Source organism: Danio aesculapii, chromosome 20, assembly GCF_903798145.1.
Source record: "Danio aesculapii chromosome 20, fDanAes4.1, whole genome shotgun sequence".
NCBI classification, from domain to species: Eukaryota; Metazoa; Chordata; class Actinopteri; order Cypriniformes; family Danionidae; genus Danio; species Danio aesculapii.
In genome coordinates, this window is record NC_079454.1 from 28350177 (window position 1) to 28370749 (window position 20573).

General features: G+C 35.3%; 3 protein-coding genes across 3 annotated transcripts; 1 reads left to right on the forward strand and 2 right to left on the reverse strand.

Annotated features, from left to right (window-relative positions):
- Positions 1–3768: 3768 nt before the first annotated feature.
- Positions 3769–9530, reverse strand: prph2lb (peripherin 2-like b). Its single transcript, XM_056445331.1, has 3 exons — positions 8953–9530; positions 6070–6316; positions 3769–4023 (listed from the first exon to the last, which is right to left on the reverse strand). The coding sequence occupies exons 1-3, from the start codon at positions 9528–9530 to the stop codon at positions 3769–3771; spliced, it is 1080 nt and encodes a 359-aa protein (XP_056301306.1).
- A 5135-nt stretch (positions 9531–14665) lies between these two features.
- tmem179aa (transmembrane protein 179a, genome duplicate A) lies at positions 14666–17384 on the forward strand. The gene is made up of 4 exons (XM_056481592.1): positions 14666–14976; positions 15061–15198; positions 16568–16646; positions 16766–17384. The coding sequence occupies exons 1-4, from the start codon at positions 14675–14677 to the stop codon at positions 16943–16945; spliced, it is 699 nt and encodes a 232-aa protein (XP_056337567.1). The 5' UTR covers positions 14666–14674; the 3' UTR covers positions 16946–17384.
- A 1721-nt stretch (positions 17385–19105) lies between these two features.
- Positions 19106–19999, reverse strand: LOC130247368 (uncharacterized). The gene has a single exon (XM_056480597.1). The coding sequence runs from the start codon at positions 19997–19999 to the stop codon at positions 19106–19108; it is 894 nt and encodes a 297-aa protein (XP_056336572.1).
- Between the last annotated feature and the right edge of the window lie 574 nt (positions 20000–20573).

Consider the following 20573-nt stretch of genomic DNA (forward strand, 5'->3'; position numbering starts at 1 on the left):
TAGCACGTAAATTATTATAAAACTATGATCATAAAAGCGTTTTGGTTTTACTTGAGACTTTTTTATCAGGTAAATATAATAATTACAATATTTCCAAAAGCAAAACATGTTTGTGTAAAATGTGTTTGTAATCACAAATGGCTGCGATTGGCCCATTTTGGGAGCTTTTACCAGCGCTGAGAAAAGTAACATGTACGGTACCACGTGACAACAACGTTCCACGTTAATTTCAGCAGCAGAAGGACAGACAGTGTTGATTTTGTGTAGTCGTCTAGTCAATTTGTTTTTAATCCAAGATGGAGAGGCCACTGGTAATCGGATGCGTGGCTCGGTGACGGACTGCAAGATAAGTGCACAGCAATCTCTTTAGTTTAAAGGATTTGGTTTGCAACAGTTCTTGTGCAGAAAGTTAAAACGAAAAGAGGGTCTCAGCAAACACAACAAGGACACTTGCAAAGCAACTGGTTTAATCACAGGCATTGTCACGTTTTTCTACAAGTGCATTCATGTCACAAAATGTATTAAAAGTGACGTGTTCTAACACACAGCCAATAACAAAACACAAAACAAAACAAAAACCTGATGTCAGAGCTCAATGTATGTGGAAGACATCAGGACGAATGAAGGTGATACAAGGCCCCAGGTTTACAGCCTTTCTGCAGGCTCAGTCTTGTTGCCTACTCATTGTTTTACCATATGATTACATTTAAATCACTTTAAAATGCATATTTAACTCTTATAATTGAGACTTTATTTCATGTTTCGCCTTAAAAAATAGTTCACCCAAAAATTAAAATACTGTTAATTTATGCGCACTTAACCATCTATACAGGTGACCCTTTTATTAGCACATTAAATATGATTGTTAGCTAGTCCTTAACGGATCATAAAATGAAAGTCTACACTTTAATTAAACTACCTACACTTTAATTGAAAAATAAGGTCTTAATTTTCTTACTTTATGTCCATGTAAAGCTACCTAATCAGGCCAACACCTATCTAATCAAACATTGCATCTCAATAAAAGTTTTAACAAAAGTTGATTTATAAACTCTATTTAGCAAAATATGGCTTGATTATCTTCCGTACGATTTAATGTTTTAACTGGGCCATTTTTTTTAAATCTTAAGCGTTTAGTCTTGTGTAAGTCTGAAATTTCATTCATAATGGTCTTAAACAGGTCTTAAAAAGTCTTAAATTTGATGATGAAACCCTGAAAAACCAAAAAACTAACATAATATCTGTGGCTGTAGACCCTTTTCACATGGGTTTCTCAGCAGCAGAAGTCAGCATAGTTGGGTAAACTTAGAGTGAAGTGAAGGGGAGAGTACAACAAATAATTTTTTACAACCCATCTTCCTAAAATAATAAAAGAAAAACTCCATGATGGTGTTATCAAGACTTTCAGTAAAAGGAAAAAAATAGTTTGAGGCTGATGATGGCAACCAGACGAGAGAATGACGTCAAATTTAATCTCAGACCCATAGACGCTGCATTAGAAACAACTCACATAAGCGCTAATTCGTATTTTGTAATTTGACGCAAAGATGATATAATACATTCATAAATGCATATAAATGTTCATACGTTTTTACAAATCAAAATATTCAAAGCTTAAAAGGATTTAACATTATGATGACTGTTAAACAGTTTTGTGAAAAGGGTCCATTGATGAAACAGAGGTCTTGCAGTCTGTCTATGCACGAAAGACCATAATTGCCAAAAATTACGTTTAATATTTTAGGTTCAACTTATTTCCCCACTCTCTCTAACTGCCAGTAGACAGCTGAGACAGTCTATTTACAACTTTTTAAATATATAGGTTGCAACATCCAGGATAAGCACAAGTAGGCCTGAAATTATAATGAGCATTCATGCTTCCTCTCCATTGTAAATGCAAACAGAAAGCATTTATGATACAGAGGGAGCATGCAAAGGTAACAAGGCTGTAAATAATGTTTCGCTTCCTGCACTGACCAATCATTTTACTTCATAAGACATCAATGTATCTTCAGGAGCTACTGGTTTTCTTTTATGTCTGTGTTTTTTTTATTCTAAAAGTCCCTAAAGCTATCACAAAGTGCAACATTTCAGCTAGTAATATTCTTCAATTTTCTATGAAGGAAACAATTCGCTTGTAAATTTGGGGTAAATTATACTTTTCAAATTCTTAGTTATGCAGATTTTTTTTTGGAAATAGCTGTCGTTTTCCCCCTTCAATTTGAAGTGGCACACCAAATATAATGAAGCAACTGTGAGAAATAAAGTCACAATTACAAGACAGAACACACCATGGGTTTAAAACAGACAGTGTAGACTTAAAGTATATTAAACACAGTGCTGCAGTTCAGAAGCCACTGTTTGAACTGATAAATTGTCTGAAAAAAATGTGCCTAGGCCAAAATTCATCCTTTTCAGATGAAGAAAGTCTCCAAAAGCAATATATGTATGATTGACTAGCAGAGCAACTAAATACAGACCTACGACCAGGGTGCGAATTACAGGGGCATTTGGGAGATTGACCCTCCTAATTAACACTTGATCCCTCCTGATGGACGTTACGGCAAGATTCGGGTGGGAATTATATTATATATTATATTATTATAATAATATTATAATCATATTAATAGTTTATATAACAAAATGCATGCAATACATTTGACCACCCCTATAATGGTTCATGCCATTGCGAATGAAATAATCGTGCCAATCAGTCTGAAGATCTAGAGAACACTTCTTTTGTAAAGCAGGTGTTTTTATCTTCATATAGTCTAAAAGTGAAGTAAAATTAAACACATAGTTTAAACTTTACCTACCACAACTTAAAATTGGAGATTGCTGTAGGTCAGAATACACTAAATATTCCTCAAAACACTGCAAATTCAGTGCATTTTATTATTAAATGTACATAGAATTTAAATAAATACATATAATTGATTTCCCAGAGATGGGTTGCGGCTGGAAGGGCATCCGCTGCGTAAAAAACGTGCTGGATAAGTTGGCGGTTCATTCCACTGTGGCAACCCCAGATAAATAAAGGGACTACGCTGAAAAGAAAATGAATGAATATAATTGATTCACTGAAGCATGTATTACACATACTATCATTACCGAAAAAGTTGACCCCCCTGATTGTCAATGTGTAATTCGCACCCTGCCTACGACAAAACAAATGAATCAAGTGAGTGAGAGAGAAAAAGATCCTTGCTGGATCCCAAAAGGCATTTTATGCTTAACACATGGTAATACCTCTTTAGTAATGGAACAAAGGCCTATAATCAAACCCTTTTCAGATTAATTTGAAATGTGTTTATCATTAAGATAATATTAAGATGGACAAAATAATCTTCATTACAGGGTAGAGGCACGCGAAAGCTTGTCATCCATTACCATCTTTGTTTATAGCCACTGCTATAAACATATTCATGTGAGTTAAAGGAATTTTCTCCATTTTACAAGTGTAAATCCAGGTGAGTTTTACATCGATTGATTAAATATTGTAAATATCTGCCTGTCGCTTTTCCTTCAGCTTCTAAAAATGCATATTTCATTCTCTTCCTTTTGTATGGCACAAGGATTACATTGCAATGAGTGCCTTTCAATTGAGATCTCCTTTTTCAGCCTGTTTTTATGTTCCAGGTCATTCCTCACTTCCTTTGCGCTTTGTGCGATTCAAGTAAATGGTCAAAGGCTGCAATGCAGAGCTTGATCTGCCTCTCCAAGGCTGCCATTGTGGAATGGCTTGGGTAAGTCTCAGTGTCTCTTTTACTACCTGGCCTCAGGGATTTGCTTTACGGGCACATTCTCTTGCATTTGCCGGCTGGTGCTTGGTACGTCTATGTTGGGATCGTCATCCACCTGGTAGCACTTGCCCAGGTTTTTAATGATGTTGAAGTTATAGCGTGCAGTGTCTGCAATGCTGTTCTCCAGAAGCCAGCCGTCAGACTCGCACTCAGGGTCTCCCAGCCTCAGCACGTTCTCCATGGCTGTCTGAAGATAACGCACTCCTGTCAGCACAGACACCTACAGAAAGAGGACAGCATTTAGGGAAAAATAAGAGTCACATTTCAGTTTTAAGATTAGCAAATGAGTAAAATGTTCGGTAATAGCTTGATAATATATATATTTTTTTGCATAAATCATTTTTGATTCCGATTGGACCAGCGGTTCAGATTTTTACTTGCCCTGCCAAAAATTTCACTGGCCCCACCAAAAAAAAGTGACTTGCTATTTTTTAGCCACATATTTTAAATAAAGTGTCAAAAATAATGTTAAAATATTTTGTAATAAAATATGGCAGTGTGGAAAATGTGCAGGTATTTTATTGCATAACAAAAGGTGGCTGACTTAAAAGTGACAGCAAACTATGCAAAACATCCCTTCATTTTTTCCCTGTGTTGTGCCCACAACGTTAGAAACAGACGTTTTCTTTTGAGCCTCATAATTTGATGTTGCCGTCTTTTTGCTGTACTAGTTTTTACCAGGTTATGGAAAAAAATGACATGCTTACAACATCCAATCAGATAAGAGGAAACGAAACGCAATATGGTGTTTACGACTTCACAGAGAAGGTAACATTCAAAGACTTAAAAGTACAAAATGTTTCTCGATTCTAAGACAAGGCAAGGCAGGCAGCACTGGTCTGATTGGGCCAGTAAGGATTCTGTCTACTGTACCGAGCATTTCTCACGCTGGCCCTGGGCCATCGGGCTGTCTTTATTGTTGAGGCCTGCAAAAGATTATTAGCCAAAATAATTCTATCTTCATTAACTGTAAATGAAAATCAAGGTTATTCCAACAAACACTGATTATTTTATAGTTCACCTAAAATCATCAAATTTTAAATAAAAAAAGAAGGTATTTTGAAAAATGCTGGTTGTTGGGACCCACTGACTTCCATAGTATTTTTTCGATGGGTCTCAGCCATCAGCATTCTTCAAAATATCTTCTTTTGTGTTTGTTAGAAGAATGAATCTCATGAAGGTTTAAAACCACATGAGGGAGAGTAAATGGTCTGAAAATTGACTAAATAGTTCATTATTTTGACCAATTGTCATCTTTGTGCATAAAATCTCACCGTTTAATTTCAAACTTGGAATAAATGTCATCAGTAGGTTAAAGCTAAATATTACATACATCAATAAGTCATACACTCAGAGAAAGTGACATTTCATTGCTTTGAGTTTTTCACCAGTCATTTCTTTGACTTCAGTGTCTTCAGATTTTGTTCTAACATGCTAATAGTTTAGTAAATTATGGTAAATCTTCAGGTTTCTTTGATTAATAAAAGTTTTATGTCTTTAGTATTACTTTTAAACAATTAAATGAATCTTTACTAGACAGATTTCTTTTCATTCTATCACACTTTCCACAAACATAATATACAGCACTGGCACTTTCAACATTATATGACAATAAAATATTTCTTAATCATCAAATCAGCATATTAGAATCATTTGTGAAGGATCGTGTATCACTAAAGATACTGAAGGATCTGAATTTACAAAACAATAAAACAATTGAAGGCTGTTACCAATATTACAGTTTTTACTGTATTCTTGACACCTTGTTACATACAACTTTTACTGGTAATGTACAGACTGCAATATATTTTTCAGAATAGACTTTACTTGAATTTAGTTAATTTGATTTAATTGAATTAAATTAGGTGTCACGGTGGCGCAGTGAGTAGCGCTGTCACCTCACAGCAAAAAGGTCGCTGGTTCGAACCTCAGCTGGGTCAGTTGGCAAATTCCGTGTGGAGTTTGCATGTTCTCCCCATGTTTGTGTGCGTTTCTTCCGGGTGCTCCGGTTTCCCCTACAGTCCAAAGACATGCGCTATAGGTGAATTTGGTAAGTTAAATTTGCCATAGTGTATGTGTGTAAATGCAAGAGTGTATGAGTGTTTCCCAGTGTTGGGTTGCGGCTGGAAGGACATCCGCTGGAACATTAAGACATAAAACATATGCTGGGTAATTTGGCGGTTCATTCCGCTGTGGCGACCCCTGATTAATAAAAGGACTAAGCCGAAAAGAAAACGAATGAATGAATGAAATCAATATCACACACCTCAAAAAGCCAAATGATGAGAACGATTAAGCCGATGGACTGCATGATCTGTGTGTAATGCTCCAGCAGGGCCTGTAGGCAGCCTCGTCGGTTCAGGTTCAGTTCCTCCTTTGAGTAGTCGTAATTATAGTGCGCTAAGTTGTTGGTGATTTGATGCTGAATGCAGGGCCGGGGTGAATATAAGCCACAGCAACTGAACGGCACCCCGTCTATCAGATACTTCCCTTCCACATTGCTCCGAAGCCGCCTAAGAGGACCAGAAAGCATTAAATAAACCAAAGAAACATGGACAAACAATTTAGAGTAAAGAAAAATGTGATCTGTCTGATATTGAAGGTTGGGGCATTGGTGCATTGTCATTCACTTAATGGCAATCTGCATCACTAATAAGAAGGATTTCTGGATTAAACAAACAGATCCTTTAAATAGATCATTTAAAAATAAAGTACATGCATAATAAAATTCACACCACCATTTACATATCCAAGTGTCATCCCAAACCTGAATGACTCCCTTTTTTCTGTATAAATTAAAAAAAATTTTAGTTTATGAAGGTGTGTGAGGTTTGGTCATGGTGTTATTTGGGACCCCACTGATTTTTACTGTACAGACAAAACCAGCTGGAACATTCTTCAAAATATCTTCTGTATTCCATATAGTATGATCGCCTAAAGAGGTCAAATGTGCTGCAAGTTAAGAGAAAACATGCAAATAATAGACTAACAAATTGAGAAAACATCTTCGTCAATTAGAAGACCCATAAGCATGGAAATTCCCACAACATGCAAATACAGAAACGCTCTGTAAATAGTGCACATCGCTACAGAATGTAGTGTCAGGGGACCCCAATAAGTGACAAAAATGGCAGCTGCTTGTTTAGAGTCAGTGGTATTGTGTGAGAACTGAGAGGTGAGGTTTTTCCCCTTTGAACACAGCTGTGGTGGCAGATTCTTTTGGGCCTTTAACACAGATCTACCAACTACCTGGGGCATTATTTCATTGACAAATGTCGTGAGTGAAGTATTACAACATGAGATCTCATTCATGTAATACGAGCATGCGAATCTCTGTGTTCGAGCGCCAATTTCCTCTGTTCGTGCACAAAACTTCTTGTGCGCACTCAAAGACATGCTGCTCAAGTGCAGATTTTCTTGCGCGCTTTCCATTTAACCCTGCTGAAGTGCAATTTAGTGCGTTTATGTAACAAGTATGCCTCCAACATTTATTAGATTTGCTAGTAATATTTGTGAATGTCTCCAATAGACCTACAGAGCAGCATTAATGTGTCCTGAAGTAAAATGAAACTCAAGCAAGATAAAGTCATTGTATGCAGAGCCATAAACCTTTATCTATAAATAAAATATAATAGTGTTTGCTGGCCTCATGCATAACGCACCTGTTAGTCAGTCAGCACGTCACCTACTACGATTACAGAAAAGTTTGCGCTGTTATAATTCACTTACCTTCTAATACGTTTTGGTGCAATTATAACCCGCTATTTAAAAATGTCTGAATGTTTTGAATGAAAAGCTGTAATGTAGCCGTGGCGGGATGAATTTTGGTGTGGCGCCCCGCCATGGAGAAATTAATGTAGCGGAAACCATGCATCTGCAAACACCTTAGCAACCACTCAACACCCTAGCAACCACCTAGAAACACCTTTAGCAAGTACCTAAAACACCATAGTGACCACCTAACAACACCTTAGCAACTGCCTAGCAACCACTCCAAACACCTTAGCAATCGCCTAGCACCACTTTAGCAACCACCTAGTAACTACTCAGACTTCCATGGACTTCCATTATAAAAAACTGCCATTGACTTTACATTGTACATACTAACAATATACCAATTCATACTAAAAGCATCCTAACAAACATACCTATCATGCTAATAACATGGTAGTTTGTAGTAGAAACATGCTAGCAACATGCCAATTTATGCTAGAAACATGCTAAGTCATACTAGAACCATGCTTATTATGTTAGCAACTGTCTAGTAACTATTTAAAACACCTTAGTAACCACCTAGAACTCCCTAGCAAGCACCTAGCAATGCTTTAGCAACCACCTAGAACACAATAGCAACCACCTAGCAACACCTTAACAACGCCTTAGCAACCACTCAGAACACCCTAGTACATAATAATACCTTCGCAATGACCTAGCAACACCTTAGCAACCACCTAGCAACACCTTAGCTACCACTCTAAACACCTTAGCAACTGCCTAGCAACACCTTACCGCCTAGCAACCACCCAGAACACCTTAGCAACCACTCAACACTAATAACTGCCCAGCAACACATTAGGAACGGTCTAGCAACACCTTAGAAACCACTCAGAACACCCTAGCAACACCTTAGCAACCACTCCAAACACCCTAGCAACCACCTATCAAAACACCTTAGCAACCACATAGTAACCACTCATAACATCCTAGCAACCGCCTAGCAACCTGTCAGAACACCCTAACAAACGGCAAGCAACACTTTAGCAACCACTCAGAACACCCTAGCAACTGCCTAGCAACACCTTAGCAACCAATCAGAATACCCTAGCAACTGCCCTGCAACCATTTAGAAAACCCTAGCAATACCTTAGCAACCTAATTATCTGCCTACTTACCTCTGTATGCCAACTGTTTTCAAACTTTTTAAAAACTACTTCAGTTATTTAAACTTTGAAACTACTTCAAACTTTTAGACGAGGATTTCTCAAGCCACCATGAAGTTTGTTTACGAACTTTACTTTTATAGTTTTATATTGATATTCATATAGCTTTGGAATGACACAGGAATAAGTAAATGATAAGAGAATGTTCAGTGAAAATGCCTGGAAACAAAAACAAAACAACCAATAAATGAAGGAAGAGATGGACTTACTCCACAACATCACTGTTGCTGAGATTCAGGTAGCGGTTACTGATCCACTGAATGTGAAACCAGTCTCTGTAACCTCCATTACCGCAACACTGAAACTGCATCTGCAGCATGTCCATAGTGCGCTTAATATAGCAGCGTCCTGGCATGTCCGTGTCTTTATAGTAGCGCATGGCATCCCGCAAACCAAAATACAGGGACTCCTCCAGATCTTTGCGCATGCTGTAGCACATCAGGGCACCCACAAGGATGCAGAACGTAAAGAAAAAGGTACATGTGATGTAAGGCAGCATCAGCAGCTTCCATCGCAGGAACTTGGTTGTATCCACACAGTCGTAGCAGATCTTGCCCCCCAAGAAGTTGATCGCACATGCGGTCAGGCCAACACAGATAAGCATGTTTGGCACCGAGTCGATCTCTTTTGACATCAGCTCCCGCCTCTTCTCAATCTCCACCTTTAAGAACAAGCCCAGGCTGAAGAGTGTCACTCCAGTCACCACAGACACCCAATTTAAAACCCATAAAACCTGGGCCAGTTTGTCTCTGTTGGTCTTCGTAAATGTCACTTTTAAGACGGCCATTGTCAACAAAAAGCGTTGAGTTTACCGTATCCGCTGTAAATTTTTATGTCTGATTGTAAAACTCATTTTATTTCAGGATGATATAACGTACTGGGTAAACGGGAGAGGACGGGGAACATTTTCCACAGGGAGGAGGGAAGTGAACTGGGAGAGAAGGCCAAGACAGCCACGTAAGCAGCTTAGATGAGGTATTTTTACCCTCCTGGATGATGGCCTTAGCTGCATAATAGCGTAGGTACTGAAATCAAGATGAAAATGTCACAAAATAAATTCACAGTTTGCTTGCATGTTATGAAGACAGAAATTTAATATATATACATATATAAAATCTATATAAATGATCCACTTATACAAATATGCTGATATTTGCTGAAGGATTAGCTGTTGAATTCATTGCACGAGCTTTGATGGCTTTAAAAAAATAAAAAATAAATAAATAAAATATATATAGGGAATTAAAATGTATATACTGTATCTTACTGTCATGCTTGCCAATTTGCATTTTGCATATAATATTAATGCAGCCTTTAATCCTTTATGGCATTATGTCAGTAAAGTATTAGGTATTGTTTATGTGCCAGTTTATATCTACATTAAATGTTTTTATATTTATTTACATATACATTTTTAAATCTCATTACATTAGCTGTTATAGAAGAGCATTAGCTATTAGGTCTTCCTACGTCCCATAAAACCCCATTAACCTACCTGCTCAGATCTCATATATTCACATATGGCCTTGTAATCCATGGACCTTGATTGTAGGCACTGTCATAATTACTCCTTTTTTGTGCATATTTCATGTAAGGACTACAGAAGCGGTGAGAAGCGTGTTTAGAGCGACTTCCGTCCAGACTCACTTTGACCTCCACCTAATCCATTTATCTTGAGGATTTAACAGAACACCTCCATGCCATATGGGCCAATCCCAAGTCAATAACATCAGTCTTTCCACACCCCCAATATATCCATTATTATATATATATATATATATATATATATATATATATATATATATATATATATATATATATATATATATATATATATATATATATATATATATATATATATATATACACAAAGTTGAAGTCAGAATTATTAGCCCCCCTTTGAATTTTTTTTTCTTTTTTAAATATTTCCCAAATGGTGTTCAACAGTGCAAGGAAATTTTCACAGTATGTCTGATAATATTTTTTCTTCTGGAGAAAGTCTTTCGTGTTTTATTTCGGCTAGAGTTAAAGCAGTTTTTAATTTTTTAAAAGCCATTTTAAGGTCAAACTTATTAGCCCCTTTAAGCTATATTTTTTTCGATAGTCTACAGAACAAACCATCGTTATACAATAACTTGTCTCGTTACCCTAACCTGCCTAGTTAACCTAATTAACCTAGTTAAGCCTTTAAATGTCACTTTAAGCTGTATAGAAGTGTCTTGAAAAATATTTAATAAAATATTATTTACTGTCATGGCAAAGAGAAAAAAAATTAGTTATTAGAAATGAGTTACTAAAACTTTTATGTTTAGAAATGTGTTGAAAAATCTTCTCTCCATTAAATAGAAATTGGGGGAAAAAATAAACAGGGGGGCTAATAATTCTGACTTCAACTGTATATACTAATTATTATAAATAATCAATAAAATATACATAAATTGCTGTGTTAAATGAGAATATGAAATATTTTATGTCATACTTGGAAAAAATAAAGACGATTTAGTGTCTGAACATGATTTATTTTGATCATGTTTTTAATTAAATTGGTCTTACACTTCATATTTTCGGATTTTCATAGTATATGTGTTAATTCAGCTACTTTTACCATAAACCGACTTATCAACCATTTAGAGGTGGATATTTCAGAAATTATGGGATGTGTTGAAAAAATGCATTGAGTGTGTAAAACTCAAGTCAGTAAAACTGCTTAATTTTTATAACGTTAGTTTGAGAAAAAATTACATCGAAACACATAAGAATAATGTTAAACATCTCGTAAAACACAAACTGTGTTTTTAAATAACACCTAAAGGTATGAAATCTGAAATAAAATATCTGAATTTTCTTTTAGCTCATACATTGAAACTCCAGATGTCCATTATCATCTGGACATTGAATAGTCTCACTTGACAATAATTGTATTATGCAGTGAGGTGGTTATGAAGTGGTCTTTTACATTTAGGCAACGATTTATATATATATATATATATATATATATATATATATATATATACATATATATATATATATATATATATATATATATATATATATATATATATATATATATATATGATTTCTGAATGTTGTAGCTATTTTATTTATTGAATAACGTCAAAAATACAATGCAAGTCAAGTACAACAAATGTAAAGAAAAATTCAAAGGCTAGGGGAAGATATAAACCATATCATGAATATTCACTAATATTCACTAATTCACTATTTCACTAATCACTAATTCACTATTCACTAATTCACTAATTCACTAATGAATATTCTTAGTCCCTTTATTAATCGCCACACCGGAACGAACCGCCAACTTATCCAGTACTTTTCACGCAGCGGATGCCCTTCCAACTGCAACCCATCACTGGGAAACATCCATACAAACTCACTCACACCACGGTCAATTTTTAGAATACCCAATTCACCTATAGTGCATGTCTTGGGACTTGTGGGGAACCAGAGCACCCGGAGGCTCAACTGACTCAGGCGAGGCTCGAACCAGCGACCTTCTTGCTGTGAAGCGAACATGCTACCCTACCCTCTGTGCCACCGCGTCACCCTATCATGACTGTTAAATGATATACAGGCTTGTACAATTAGCATAGCTTTTTGATTTTTTGAGGGCAATATGGACTCAATTTAATCCTTCACTTCATTTTTAAATGCATTAAAACTTAAAATTTTACCTGAAATTTACATTTATGAATATGAAATTTGGCCATTAAAATAAAGAAATTAATAAAAAATGTATGGGTCTTTTTGTCTCTAGAGCGCAAAAATTACAAAAAGAACATCTTTCCAATGTAAAGTAATATTTTCATCAATATTAACAGCAATAAAGTATATATATATATATATATATATTTCATTTATTTTATTAAAGTTTGTCAGGATATATTCTGTGAAGGAGTTTAAATGAAATCTCTTTAACCTTGTTTGCTAAGAGATAACAATTAGGCAGAAGCCAAGCTTTTTTCCAATCAACATCACTATTGGCTATAAATTGATGATGCTATTGCATTTGGTTTTGATGCAACATTTTTCTGGAAACGAAGAGAAATGTTTGGAGCATGGGTTGGTATATGTAAGTGATTTGTTTGATTCATTTTTAGGATCTATTCATATGAATCATTTACATCTACATCAATTTTCCTATTAAATGTAAAGAATTTTTGACAGCGATCAAAGCTATCCCCCAGCACTTGTTAATTTAACGTGCAGTCATTTGACCTATTATAAGATAGAAAATAAAGAATGTAATTTCCTGATAAACGGTAAATTATATATTTGACCATAAATGTACTAACAAAGACATAAGGCAAGTATTAAATGATAAAAATAGAGTTATGCCAAAGGGAAGATTTATTGGAATTTCTCAATTATGGGAGGTTAATTGGAAAAAGGCATGGCTGCTACCATACACATTTTGCAATTCAAATAAAGTAAGAGAAATTCATTCATTCATTTATTTTCTTTTCAGCTTAGTCCCTTTATTAATCTGTGGTCACCACAGTGGAATGAACCGCCAACATATCCAGCATATGTTTTATGCAGCGGATGCTCTTCCAGCCGCATCACTGGGAAACACCCATACACTCTCATTCACAAAATTACCCAATTTACTTATACCGCATGTCTTTAGACTGTGGGGGAAACCGGAGCACGCAGAGGAAACCCACGCGAAACACGGGGAGAACATGCGAACTCCACACAGAAATGTCAACTGACCTAGCCGAGGCTTGAAAAGGGTGATAAAAATGAACAATTCTGTTAATATTATTATTTTAAATGGTAAATTCTTCATCCACAAATGTAGACTTTCAAAATCCTCTCCTTTATATAAGGTTTTTGTCAATGAACTTATTCTGTAAATGAAGTCCCTCAAAGCTGTAAAAAGGTAAAATTTCTGTGGAAAGCTATTATGAATCTGTTTTTGGCGTCTTGTATAAGTAAGTAAATTTTGTTCATAAAGCACATTTAACTTCAGTTTAGGGCTGAACAAAACCATAACACACATTCTAAAACAGTAAAATATCAATAAACATAATAATAAGAATAATAGTATGACAGCAACAATGCACAATAAAGATTAAAAGCCAGGGAAGGCAATAGAATAAAAATGTGTCTTAAGTCTGAAATTAAAAATATTGAGAGAAGAAGCACTCGTAATGCCCGGTGGCAACTGGTTCCACAAACGTGGAGCAGCGACTGCAAAGGCTCTGTCTCCTTTCAGTTCAAGTCGTGACCGAGGAATTTGTAGTAAAATTTTATTTGACGACCTAAGGGACTGAGGAGTTGAATGCAAGTTAAAAAGTTCAGAAATATAAGAACGTGCTTGCCATTCAGTGCTTCAAAAACAATAACTGAATTCTAAAATTAACAGGAAGCCAAAGAAGGGATGCTAAAACTGGTGAAATATGAGCATGTTTTTTGGTGCCTGTTAAAAGTCCAGCTGCCACATTTTGAACCAACTGCAACTATGCCAATGAAGATTGAGGGAGACCAATATATAAGGAATTACCTAGGCAAGATGTAATAAAGGCATGATCCTCAGATGATAGTAACTATTCTTAACGGCTGAGCTAATTTGTTTTTCTAGACAAAGCTCAGAATCATAAACTCTTAGAATATGAATGATTGTGATTGTGATTGTCTTTCATTTGTTTTTGTTTTGTGTTGTTTTTATTTGAATTTTATGGATTTTTTTGCTGTATTAATAAAAAAAATCCTTCTGGAAAAGACCTTTTATTGATCTATTATTATTATTACTACTATAGGAAAAGCATATTTTACCACATTAAGGCAACGATGGTATCAAAAACAGTCATGCAGTGGAGACATTTTACTCCTCGTCCAATAACATGAATCCGACATAGTTCAACATTCACGGTCATGCGCAGTAGCAGAATGCAGTCGCCGGGAACGATGGCCGTCGATAATTTTCTCTTCGGCCAGTGCATCCTTTACTTTTTAGCATTTCTTTTCGGTTTTATCGCCGTAGTGCCGCTCTCTGAAAACGGCGATGACTTCCAGGGCAAATGTCTGCTGTTTACTGAGGGAATTTGGCAAAATGAGAACATGACGATGGGGAAACAGCGCTTTATAGTTGAAGAATGGGGACCAGAGTCATCCTGTCGCTTCATCACTTTCGTGGGCATCGTGTCTCTCATCCTCTCAGCCGTGCAGGCGTGGCGGACCTTTTTCTTCCTCTGCAAAGGCCACGACGAGTAGGCAATACGCATATCATAATGTTGTTTAAAATCACTATATAACGCTTAGTGAATTGTTCTTTTTTGTCCCATTGTTTGCAGCTCTCTCTTCCATTCTTTCTTGAACCTCCTCCTGTCTCTCTTGGTGTTATTTGTGGTGTTTGTGGCCGGTACAATCTCCAGCGTTGGGTTCAGTATATGGTGTGATTCTGTCACTGAGAATGGAGCAATGCCTAGCAGGTAAACTGAATTTAGTAGTTACACAAATACAGCATATCTTGTGTACGCTTCTTGGTAAATATGAGATTTCATGTAATAATAATAATAATAATAGTTTATTAATACTTTCCCATAATGCATAATATTGGAATGCCTATAATTTATTTTGATTGAAATATCCCTGCCATTTATATTCCTATTCATATTTGCATTTCTATTGCAAACAATGGTGACTATAGGAATATATTGTATGGTATTGTATGGCTATGACTTCCTGACTTAAATATGTGTAAATAAAAAGAAAATCAAAGGCCAAATTCTCTTGTTTGTTTGTTTATTTTTTTTCTATAACAAGGGACAGCATACACATTAATCATTAATCAACAAGAATGTAAATGTACCCAATTTAGCTCAAAGTTTTCACTAAAGGTCTATTTACCAGATGTTCAAGGCCTATACTAAAAAAAAAAAAAATTATATTAAACTATAAACAATACTCAAATGAACAACAACAATAGCATAAAACCTAGTGTTCATGTTGTTGATTATTAAGAAGCCATTTTTAGAAACTGTACTTGAATGATTTAAAAGATACACATTCTCTAACAGATTATGGTATCAAATTCCACTGACGTGATTGTTTGTGCATTGCAAAGAGAAAACTAAAGCACATAGATTTTTCAAACTAGAAAATGGCAATAATAATAAAAGATGACAATAATCTAAGAATTTAAAATAGTATCCCCCAATATTAGTTAAATGTTTGGGTCAGAAAACCTTTTTAAGACATTTTCTTTTTATATATCAATGTCTATATTAAAATTTCAATATTGATAATAACATATTTTTGTATTTTTATATAAACTGTAAAATATTTGACATTAAATTTACAGTAAATTACTGGCTACTGATTGCATCACTTTAACAGTAAGGTACTGTATGTAAATTCACAGTAAAACGTCTTAATAACTATAATTCTGTAAATATTTCTAAATATCAAAAATAGTGCCTATACTAGTATAAACGTTAATGTGTATTAATTTTTTTATATTGAATAAAATATTAAGTGTTTAAATTCCTATAACTAATGTGCAAAAAATACAGCCATTTTTACTGTAATTTGCTGTAATCATGATGCCTGCCTTAATATCACAACAGAATCCGGAATACGTAAAATTTAACAGTTAAATTCTGTAAGGTGTCAGCATTTGAAGTGGATCAAAACCTTTCATCATAGTGGTCTTTAAAACTATTGAACAATACTCTTAGGACAATTTGAAAAAAATAATTTAACTTAACTTAAGAGTACTGTAATAGTGGAATATAGCTAATGATACAAGTCACAATATTCATTATATCTCCTATAACTTTCTTTATTTTTCTTTGACAGCTGTGAAGATCTACAGGACACAGATTTAGAGCTTGGTGTTGACAACTCATCTTTTTATGACCAGTTTGCTATTGCTCAGGTATTGCAACATTTTTACAAAGGAACATATTTGATTCACTCTGTATATAATTTAACCTGTACTTGAGTGTTTATATCCATTAAGTTATACAATTGTGTAATATGTTCTTTGTTTAACAGTTTGGCCTGTGGTCGGCCTGGTTATGCTGGCTAGGTCTAACAGTGCTGGCCTTCCTAAAGGTTTACCATAACCACCGACAGCAGGAGCTGCTAGAGAGTCTAGTTCAAGAGAAGGAGCTTCTGCTTGGTCATCCTTTACAGAGGAGTTCTTATGCGTACAACAGAAATGCCATGATTTAGTCCAACATTTACAGTAATCCATTTGCACTGCATGAACCACTTTCTGAGAGCAGAATTAAGCCATCAACATATTTTTATAAATAGCATACATCACAGATTAGATTAAGTCTTTAGAGTCATTACAAGCTATGTTCATTTATATACTGGTCATGGAGCAGGGTTAAAATATTTCTCTTCAGACATTTCATCAAGCTGTACATGTTCATATTCACTCTCATTTTCACAGTATTAAGGCATAAGAAGACTGATATATTGTGTTGTATCTTTTAAGAAACCAGCTGTGCATTTATTAGGCTCAGTAAAGCGTTATGAGGACACACTTTTAACAGATGTCACAGTTTCATTAAGTTCATTTAGACGCGACATAAAAAGTCTGCTACAGATACAAACTGTACTGCATTTATTGTACATTTGAAATAAAGCTGAATAATTGCTCTTATGCTGGCTTTATTCTCTTATCAATTACTGTTTATTCTCATTTCTGCTTTTGGCAAACATAAACTACTCTAAATTGACAAAATGATTGAATTATTTTCCCTTGTTTTGCTGTTAATTTGTATGATTTAGTAAAAAAAATATATGTAAAAGTAGATAAAACTGTTTTATCGCTGTATTTTTCTTGTTCTTGCAGATTATCTTTCTAGCAGTTACAGCAGCTCAAACCGACTAAATCAGAGATGCCCAAACTAGAGCCTGAAACCTTTTATTTGGCCAGCCATCCCAAAATTGTTTTAATAGACATTGTTATTTCTAATTTAATGTAACCTTTCCTTTGTTAGTTTTGTTTTTAAGCTACAAAAAAACAAAAAAAAAAACAAAACTTGAATTAAATGTTTCAATTAAACGTTGTAAATGAAGGCAGGTACAGCTTGACTAGTGTATTCGCCATTAAACTTCATAATGTTATAAATAAAATTGTTATGTTTTCATTATAATAGGTTCATTATAAAATGTAAAAATATATACACAATGGATTAGTTAATATGCTGACAGTAATGTTTTCTATTTATTTTTAAATAAACGAGGAAACTATTCATGAAAACTTCGTACAGCTTGATATATTTACCTTCAGCCCATGGCCCTCAATCAAGTTTGTTTTTTGGCCCTTCCTAAGAAAAGGTTTGGCCAAGTCTGGACTAAATAATAATCGCCAATATGCTTCCTATTCTTTTGTAAAGATGCAGTGCTGTACAGTCATCTGTCTATGTGTGGACTCTCAGTTTCGTTGTCTCTGTCACCACCAAGTGTCTGAAAAGGAAATTGCTACTATGTCAGGTTTGCTCATTTTATTATTCGTGCTCTAGTGTAGTTTAGTTGTCTCGCAAAAAACAAACAAAAAAAAATTCACATTGTCTATTTAAAAAAGGTACACAGTCGCTGCTTGATGACTTTTTTGTTTAAAATGTGATTTTTTTTTTACCTTGTTATATATACAATCATTCTACTTAAGACTGATTAAATTACATTGTGTCACTCGAACCTGTTCAATGCAAGTCGCAAATAGCAAGCATATTGGCAATGTAAAGCCTTGTTATCAAACGTCCCTGCAAATATGCATTACAACCTATGTAAATCAGACCAGAACAAACTGGTCACTGCTGTGACATCATTTTTATACTACAAACTCAACAAATGTGCAAATTTAATTTATGCAGAAAATTATGTATATATTAATTAATTAATTAATATATATATATATATATATATATATATATATATATATATATATATATATATATATATATATATATATATATATAGAAAAATATATACAAAGTTGAATGAGTTATTCAGCAAATAGCTATATACGAACGCCCATCTCGTTACTTACAATTAGCCTGCATTTAATTAGGAGAAATTGTTTAGAAATGTCTAATGTAGGGCTATTTAAATATTATGATTTTTTAAATTATTATTAAACCAAAAATACATGCGCAGGAAACTTATGTTGATTTGAGGCAGATTTAGAACAGCTTCACTTTATTTTGGGTTGATTATTATGGGTTTGAGGATTTGATGTTGTCTTCCCTTCTCCGTGATGAACACCAATTCTGTTGGATAAGAAGAAAGAAAAAGTAAAAGAGAATAATGTGTTAGTGTGGCCAAGTCTTAAGCCTAACTCACAACTTAAACTCGTCCTCAGAAAAACGTCATCTGTGGCTACCTTTTTGAGCACCGTGGAAAGATCTTGTACCAGCCGATGCCCCACACTGCTGTGCGTAACGCCGGGCTGCCCCAAACGTAGAGCGCCGGGGAGGACAAGGCATTAAAACGAGCCATAATTAAGAAAATGCTCGTGCCGTCGTTTTTAAAATAAAGACCATATTTAGAAACCTGCTTTACGATTATGTTTAGAAACGCAGGGTACCACAGAATTAAAAAAGTAATGACTACAACTATAATGATCTTCAAGGACTCCACCTTGCCGTCTCTCTCCGCGCCTGGCGGATCTCGGGCGAGTTGCCGTTTGGCAACGATGAACAATTTGATCGTCATCATTACATTGGTCACAACGATAATCTGCAAACTGGCAATGCTAAAGGCGAATATCTTATTGGCCAGTGAAGGTGGAATCAAGTTAGCCATAAGCTGAAACAGAACACTGCAATGGAACCAACAGTACGCACAAATACAGATGACCAGAGAGCGCGAGATGAAGCGCTTGTAGAAGAAAGGAAAGCACACGGCACCGTATCTGTCAAACTGAGCAAACATAAACGTTACAAGGTTTACACCGAGGAAAGAAGGTAAAATATTATAGGTCCCGTTTCTGGAAGGGAACCCCTCTTGAACGTCAAAAAGCCCCGAGTAGTAAACAGAGAGGCCTGTGATAACGTCACACATGCTTGTGCTCAGCATAAACACAAATCTGTTTTGAGATCGAAGATGCTTCGTTTTTAAGATCGCCACGACCACCGATCCAGCCAACAGAACAGCACTTGTGGCGAAAATAATGTGGTAAGCAAACAGAAAATAGTGCCCGGGCTCAGAGAAGTCCACTGATAGTTGAATGCTGGAAAAGGTGGCGTTTGCGGAGAGGGTTTGTGCGCTCATGCTAGTCATGAACTGAAGTCTGGCTTTCAAGGTGGAAGACACATGCTAAGAGGAGATATATCCTCTTAGCATGTCAAACCCCTGGAGAACATCGAGATAGGTCTGCAGGTTGTTTGGCTCTGTGGTAAATTAACGAGATTAATTGAGGCCAAGGGGTCGATACACAAGACTCTCCTTTCTTAAGATCAACTCAACAACATTTATTCATCCAAACAAATTAGACAAGCCCCACTGGGAACTGTTTTGTTTAAATGCTCTTGATAAGAGTATGTTTATTTCTCTGTTGTCAGATTTCATCAGGGTGCTCAAGTGATGAAGTTCACACAAATGTCGGTTAATTACACCCAAGGCACATTCAGAGTTACATCACTGCCTCCTGACAGCAAATATACAGTAGTAAAATAGACAAATTTGGCCCACAGAGAGAAACGGACAGCTGCACCACAAACAATCTGTGCAGTATTTTAAACTATTCTTGTTGCTAGATTAGTTTATGAGGGACTTAAACATATATTTGATAAAACTTTAAAAGCTCTAAAATAAAATCATATTTGTTTTCTATTTTAGTTGGAAA

What these genes read in the sequence shown, in the direction of transcription:
- prph2lb (XM_056445331.1), bottom strand. Translation starts at nt 9,530, where the DNA reads ATGGCCGTCTTAAAAGTGACATTTACGAAGACCAACAGAGACAAACTG. An exon ending in AGCAACAGTGATGTTGTGGA is followed by an intron (nt 6,317 to 8,952) that starts GTAAGTCCATCT and finishes TGGTCCTCTTAG; the next exon opens with GCGGCTTCGGAGCAATGTGG. An exon ending in TCATCATTTGGCTTTTTGAG is followed by an intron (nt 4,024 to 6,069) that starts GTGTGTGATATT and finishes CTCTTTCTGTAG; the next exon opens with GTGTCTGTGCTGACAGGAGT.
- tmem179aa (XM_056481592.1), top strand. Translation starts at nt 14,675, where the DNA reads ATGGCCGTCGATAATTTTCTCTTCGGCCAGTGCATCCTTTACTTTTTA. An exon ending in CTCTGCAAAGGCCACGACGA is followed by an intron (nt 14,977 to 15,060) that starts GTAGGCAATACG and finishes CATTGTTTGCAG; the next exon opens with CTCTCTCTTCCATTCTTTCT. An exon ending in AATGGAGCAATGCCTAGCAG is followed by an intron (nt 15,199 to 16,567) that starts GTAAACTGAATT and finishes TTTCTTTGACAG; the next exon opens with CTGTGAAGATCTACAGGACA.
- LOC130247368 (XM_056480597.1), bottom strand. Translation starts at nt 19,999, where the DNA reads ATGAGCGCACAAACCCTCTCCGCAAACGCCACCTTTTCCAGCATTCAA.